A 6,792-nucleotide genomic window follows, 5' to 3' on the forward strand; every position below is an offset into this window, starting at 1 on the left:
GGGGGGGGCGGGGAGAGGGGAGGAGGCTGAGGTTCTGGGGAGTTTCTGCAGGTTCTGATCGCCTTGCTGAAGGCTGTGATTCGTGGGCTCTTGCAGGCTTCGTGCCCTACCTTAGCTGCCACGGCTCCACCGGCAAGGACGACATGTCCCAGTGCTTGAGAACCTTCCAGGAGATCACACAGCGATATAAAAACCAGCTGGAGGAATTTCGGTGCTCGGTGGCCACTGCCCGGAAACTGAAACCCATCTGCTCCGAAGAGACGGTCCTGCGGGCGCTGCACCAGTACTGCCGGCAGTACCACCCCCTGACTTTGGGTACCGGCTCCTGGAAACCAGCCCCCTCACCCCCTGGGCACAAGGGCAGGGTCAGGCAGGGCCCCTGGGCCGCCACGNNGGGGGGGGAGAGGGACATGGTCCTGGTCAGGCAAGAAGGTGCTGGGAACTGAGACCCCTGGCAAGTCACCACGAACGTTCGGGCCTTACCTACCCTCTCAGTTTTAGTTGCCTTCTCTGTGCGGGGCACTATTATTTCATGAATGGCAGTGCTATGACTCTGATGATACTATTCCCGTTTTATTTTATTTTTAAAAATTTTTAATGTTTATTTTTGAGAGAGACAGAACATGAGCAGAGGAAGGCAGAGAGAGAGTGGGAGACACAGAATCCAAAGCAGGCTCCAGGCTCCAAGCTGTCAGCACAGAACCTGATGTGGGGCTCGAACCCACGAACCGTGAGATCATGACCTGAGCTGAAGTTGGGCGCTTAACCGACTGAGCCACCCAGGCGCCCCTATTATTCCCATTTTAGCACTGAGGGAATTGAGTCTGCGGAGGTGGTGGAGACCCTTGTCTGAGATCAGACCTCGGTTCGAACCCAGCTCTTGCAGGTACTAGCTGGGTAGGAAGGGGTTGGCCTGGAGGAACAACCACGAAGACGGAAACAACTGATGGTGCGGTTATGTAATGCTAATCACAGCGATGATTTGCCCTAGACCATTTTTAAGGTCTAAAAGCCTAGAGGAAACGTAACGGACTCCAGCATTGCCTTTCTTATTGTTACTCTGGTTGTGTGGGGCGGCTGACTCACATGTTGCTTGTGCTTTCCAGTTGTCCAAGCCATAACAAAGAGCATCTGCCTTTGGAGTTTAGGCTTTAGCCCAGTTCTGTGACTGTTCGCTGAGTGATGTAAGATACATTGCTTCCCTTCTCTGGACTCCAGTTCCTTCATCCAGTGCAGGGAAGGATGGACTAGATTCTCCCTGCGGTGCGTTCAGCTCTGAGGTTCTGGAACTCTGTGGCCTAATTCTATTCTGACAGCAGCCAGAAGAGGCAGGCGGGCCGTTCTCTTTCATCTCACAAACGCGAAGTTGCCCAGGGTCAGTCAGCCAGAGTCGTTTGTGACCTGAAGGCAGGTTCCTGGTGCTCAGCCTGACGTGCTCCCTTCTAACCTGGTTGCTTTTCCTGATTCCTTTATGTAAACTGCAAAAGAAGCTTTTTTATTAACCTGAGAGAGGAGCAGGGTCTGTTGAAGAGAAAAAAAACTAGAGAATCAGACAGACGCAGGTTTGAAGCCTGGCCCTACCACTTCCTTGCCGCGTGACCTTGGCCAAAACGCTCTTAACTTCTTTAGGGTCTGTGTCTCCCCCTGTAAGGTGTAGGTAATAATGCTGTCGACTTCTTACAGTTCGTGAGAGAATGAAATGAGACGGTATTTGCAAAGCCCCTACCAGGGTCCCTGGTACACAGTATCAACCAAGCCGTGAGAGCTGCGCTTCGGGCATCTGGGGGCCTCGGGGTTCGCCGGGGTAGCTGCTGGGGTGCCAGCTCGCTGTGTGGCTTCCCAAAGCCCTCAGGAAGCACGGTATCTTTACAGAATGCAAACACATAAAGAAACCTCTCCAGGAGCCCCCGATCCCTGGCTGGGCTGGCTACCTCCCCAGGGCCAGGGTCACTGAATTGGGCTGCGCCACACGGTACACCGTCATGGCCAGAAACTGCTACAGAGACTTCCTAGACATCAGGGAGCAGGCCAGGAGGGCTCACCTGAAGCCGTATGAGGAGTAAGTCGGGCTTGCGGCGTAGCCACAGGCGACAGGAACCAGGGCAAGAGCAGATGTTGGGGTGGGAGGTTCCCGGATGCCCCACCCCAGCTCTAGGGGTCCTTTAACATTTGATTTATTTTATGGAGGGGGTCTCGTTTATAACTGGGGCCTTCAAGGCGGGCAGCTCCCCTCCACTCCTCACCCCACCCAGCATTCTTCAGAAGCCCTGCGTGTGGTCTTGGCTAGTTTGTAGGGGAGAGGCTGGGAGGGCCACATGTCCTGGCAGCAACAAGGACCAAGGGAGGGATGTGGTGTGGACATGTAGGGCAGCTCTTTGGCCTCGGTTTTCCCTTCTGCAAAATGGAGATTCAATAATCCTTTCATTTTAGGATAAATGTAAGGATTAGAAAGAAACATGCTCTGCTCACATAGGACTTGCAGAGATTATATTTCTTCTTTTTATTATTAAAAAAAAAGGAGTAAGTCTATGACTTTTGTTCTTTAGAATATATGGAGTCGGGTCCACACAGCCTTCTTCTGCTCCTTCTCCAAAGGTTTTGCAGCACGAAGGGCTGCTGCCGAAATATCCGGAGGTTTCTATCCCAGGTAAGGGAGTCCTCCTTCTTGCCTTCCCAGTACTTTTAAGAAGGGGATGAAATGTTGGCAAGAGCCTCGCTGCTTAGCTGGGCCATCTGCCTGCAACCAGTTGGGACGGTTTCTCTTTCAGGTGGTAGCTATCCTGCCCACGGAAGACCCCTGACCGAGGACCCCAGACCTCCAGTGACGTGTGGCTGTGCCCAGAGATCAAATATGTCCTACAACGGCAAGATTTATCTAGAGCCACTGTCCTCAGCAAAGTATGCAGAAAGCTGATGCAGACAGCCTCTCAAGGAGAGGGGAGACTCAAAAGCTCACCATTCTTACATGAGAACCAGGTCCTGACCCACACCCAACAGGCACTAGGGAACTTTCAAAACCTAAGAATCCTTTCGACTGCCACCTGCACCCTGTTCAGCCATAAGATGTCATTAATGACAAAGACCTTTTGTTGTTGTGTGGGAATAAAGAGGATGCTTCTCAGCACACTGAAGGTTTCCATGGGGACGGGGGTTGCAGGTCATGCTGCCATTAAGAAAATCCAGGGAGAGAGGCCCATCTCTTCCTTACCTTGAGGGAACTGTGTGCACCTGGATCAGACTCTTCCTGAAGCCCTAGCCCAGCCCTCTAACCATCAGTCCCCATCAGCCATCTTGGGTCCCAGTATGGCAGTTCCCACTGGTGGGACAGATGCCATGCCCACCAACCCCAGTGTCTCAAATCCCAGTCCCCAGGAGACCCCGACTGGCAGACACGAGAGTATTTGTCTCCTAGGGCTGCCGGAACACTACCTCAGACAGGTACCATGAGGCAACAGAAGTTTATTGCCTCCCAGTTCTGGAAGCTAGAAATCCAAATTCAAGGTGTTAATAGGACCACGCTTCCTCTGCAGCCTTAAGGGAGAATCCTTCCTTGCCTCTTCCCAGCTCCTGGTGGTTTGCTGGCAATCCTTGGCCTTCCTTGGTACGTAACTATAATCTCTGTCTTTATGGTCACACAGTGTCCCTCTGCGTCTCTGTGTCTTCACACAGCAGTCTTCTTGAAGGACACCTACAATGAGCCTATTTCCAAGTAAGTCATAGTCTGGGGTGCTGGGGGTTAGGACTTTGATGTATCGTTTTGCGGGGACACAGTTCAACCCACAGCACTGGCTTACCTCCTGCTGCCACGAACAGGCACTCTCTCTGACCTCGTTTGGCAGCCACTGGCTCTCAGAAGGCATCAAATGCAGCTCCTGGAGCAGCGAGACCAGGAGGCATCAAAAGGTCAGAAACAGGCAGAGCCAAAAGACACAGTACTCTGCCCCGGGTGGGAATTTTCACCAGGGTTCCCCGGGCAGAAATCGGGGGTCAGATCTTTACCTCTGATGAGCATAAAGAGCTTTGATGAGAAAAAAGTTACATATTTGTTTTTATGAGCCTCCAGGTGTGATTTAGTATTCCCTTCATGTATGCAACAAGCTGTAGTCACACCTATCCCTTCATCCTAATGGAAGCCACAGATCTGTACATATCATCTGACATTTGTTGCAAACAGCTTAAAATAATGGTAGTGCTGATCACTGCTTTATCATTATGTAGTTATTCAAGCTACTATATCTACCCTCTATATATTGTTATTCAATCTATATATAAAGAAACATATGGTTAGTTCACAAATTTGTCCTGTTTAATGTTTTGATCATATTTCACATAATTTCATGTATTTTACTTTCTGCATTTTAAAGCACTGTGAAAAGACACTCACAGCTTTCACTGGCCAGCCAGAGGGGCCCTGGCGCAGAAATTTTTCCTAGTCCAGGGAAACAACCAAGGATGTGTGTACAGGGTGATTGTCATATAAAACAAAACAACAACCCAAACCTCATAAGACTCAGGGTTACAGTATATCCCATTATTAAAAAATAATGTGATAGAAAAGTATTGTTATAGACAAATATTTATAATACAAGACATGAAAAACAGGCCATAAAACTGTATAATAACAGTGACCCCACGTATACACACACAAATGCATGTGCGCGCGTCCATGCGCGCGCGCGCGCGCGCACACACACACACTCAAATCTTGTTTTTTATTTAAAAAACAGTTGGGGGAGTGGAGAGGACACTAACCCATAATGCTTCCAATGGTTATTTGGGTGATGATATACCACTAGTTATTTTTATTTTCTTGTGTGCATGCTTTCTCGTGTTTCACAGCCAACAGGTATTGTTTTCATAATCAGGACAAAAATGTTATTTTTAAAAATCTTAGCTGTTTTAATCTTCTGGGGATTGTATGTGTAGAGGAAAAAAGCCACATCTCAGTAGAAGGTACCTGGCCTCTTGTTCAAAGGGCTGGAAGAGAATATAGATAAGATTTTTTTCCAACTTTCTTAAAACCCTGGGGCCCCACCATCCAGAAAGGAAAATGGGAGATAGATCTGCCTCCTACCTAGGGCAGGTGGCCCCAGCCTGACGCACCTCTGCGGCACTCAGAAATGAGTGATACCGAAGAGGTATCTTTTTGGTTGCCAAACTCACAGAATTTGCAGAGTTTGCTCTGGACTCAAGGTTATTTAGCTCTTTGCCCGTGAGATCAAGGGGTGCCAGGATTGAAATGATTCCTTGCAAAGATCACTCGTTTTGATCTTATCCATGACAAGAGTATTTAAGTCACTGACTAATTCATTTGATACCACCTTTAAAAATTGCCTTGGACTGTAAAATGAAAGCAAAAAACAACCCAGTGACAGAGGTAACAGACTTGAATAAAGGCAATCAAGAATTGTTTCATAGTATCTAATTCTTCTCCAACTTCGTGATTCAGATCACCAAGTTCAATGTGCAAATCTGTAACTCCTTTTGTAGAAGCAGTTCCGCACTGCAATTCTTTTCCTTAATCTTTGTCCTTGCTGTTTCTCCCTAGCCTATAATTTCTGGAGCGTTGTCTGTCGGGGGGAGGTAGGGAGGTGATTTTACTGCACAGCAAATTATCATAATTAGCACAAGCTGCATCCGTAATGAGCTCATTCTTGCCACTAAAAACAATTCCATTACCTGATAAGACAAATTTTCCTGGGTCTGAAGACACTAAAGAAACTGAGCGAGAGGGTTTGCACAGTTGCTTGGAACAACGGGGGGCCTTTTGTCGGGAGAGTTTGGCTTCTTGAGCGTTAAAGTGCTCCTTTGTGGTCACTTCTTTATCTCCCCGTGTGAGAATCCCCCCAGGGGCCAGGTACTGGGAGGGGGTGGCCAGGTTTCTTGGCCTCACTCCCCATCCCAGAGTGGTGACAGGCTGGCTCTAAACAGGATCTCAATCACAGCTTTGACTTTGCTCCAGCACAGCCATGAGGCCTGTGGCCAGGAGGCATAGCTCAACTCTTTTGTTTTGTTTTGTTTTGTTTTTTTCTGACTGTGTGACTCTGGGTTCTTTCCTTAACCTCTCTGAGCCTCAAAGTCCTACTTTGTAAAATGAAGGCAACAAAACAGCTCACTCAGTAGCATGATTGGTTATGAAGATGAAGAGATTAGGCGGGTAAATCTGGTCCACACGTGCTCAGTCAATATTGTTATTGTCAATTACCATTGAGGTAAAAGGGCCTGGGACCGTTGCTGACATAGGCTGGGAGTGGGGGTGTTATGTCTTGGAGCCCACACAGCGAATTATTCATAGAAAACGGTTCAGAACCCGGGCTCCTGGCCACTAATAAAATGTTCTCCACTGCTGTACATTTCTTCCAGGGATTCTACCCCAGGAGGCAGGCGGAACACGCACGATTGGCCAATAATAAAAAACAGAAGCGGCTGCTAATGTCCCTCCTTATGTCCGGCTCTTCCTAAGCCCTTTGCCTGGAATAGCTTATTTAAGTAGTAGTATTATAAACCTTTTCCTCTTGCAGTTTATTCATCTGCTGCTCAGGGTCACACAGACGATAAATGGCAGAGCCAGAACTTGAACCCAGGCAGCCGAGGCCAGAGTCTGCACACCTCACCTTCAAGCCCCACTGGCACGTCCTCTGCAGCAGCATCGTCACCGTAACACAAACCACCGCTAAATGAGCCGTGGTGTCAACATCGGATCGATTCAGAAAGAAAAGAGACGGGTATAAACGAGACACCCAGAAGTGTAATAATGTGATAGAGCCAGTATACTGTGGTTCAGAATGTTGA

At 48.6% G+C, this 6,792-nt stretch overlaps 1 protein-coding gene across 8 annotated transcripts in view; it reads left to right on the top strand.

Annotated features, from left to right (window-relative positions):
- Nucleotides 1-6,771, top strand: part of SPMIP5 (sperm microtubule inner protein 5) — a 10,707-nt gene extending 3,936 nt beyond the window's left edge. For 3 of the 8 annotated variants that reach the window (XR_013338888.1, XR_013338883.1, XR_013338889.1), the window contains exons 3-9: nucleotides 97-315; nucleotides 1,873-2,059; nucleotides 2,547-2,647; nucleotides 2,769-2,976; nucleotides 3,639-3,709; nucleotides 3,814-3,903; nucleotides 6,364-6,427. Coding sequence is in view for 1 of the 8 variants with exons in the window: in XM_077779543.1 (XP_077635669.1) it covers nucleotides 97-315; nucleotides 1,873-2,059; nucleotides 2,547-2,647; nucleotides 2,769-2,914 (653 nt within the window). In the remaining 7 variants the exon portion in view is untranslated. Of the gene's footprint in view, nucleotides 1-96; nucleotides 316-1,872; nucleotides 2,060-2,546; nucleotides 2,648-2,768; nucleotides 3,127-3,638; nucleotides 3,710-3,813; nucleotides 3,904-6,363; nucleotides 6,428-6,521 lie in introns of those variants that run through there. The other 5 variants (XR_013338884.1, XR_013338885.1, XR_013338887.1 and 2 more) reach the window with 5 other exon arrangements.
- The last annotated feature ends 21 nt before the right edge of the window (nucleotides 6,772-6,792 follow it).

The sequence above is a fragment of the Crocuta crocuta genome, unplaced genomic scaffold (genome assembly GCF_008692635.1).
Source record: "Crocuta crocuta isolate KB4526 unplaced genomic scaffold, BGI_CrCroc_1.0 scaffold138, whole genome shotgun sequence".
In the NCBI taxonomy this organism is placed as follows: Eukaryota; Metazoa; Chordata; class Mammalia; order Carnivora; family Hyaenidae; genus Crocuta; species Crocuta crocuta.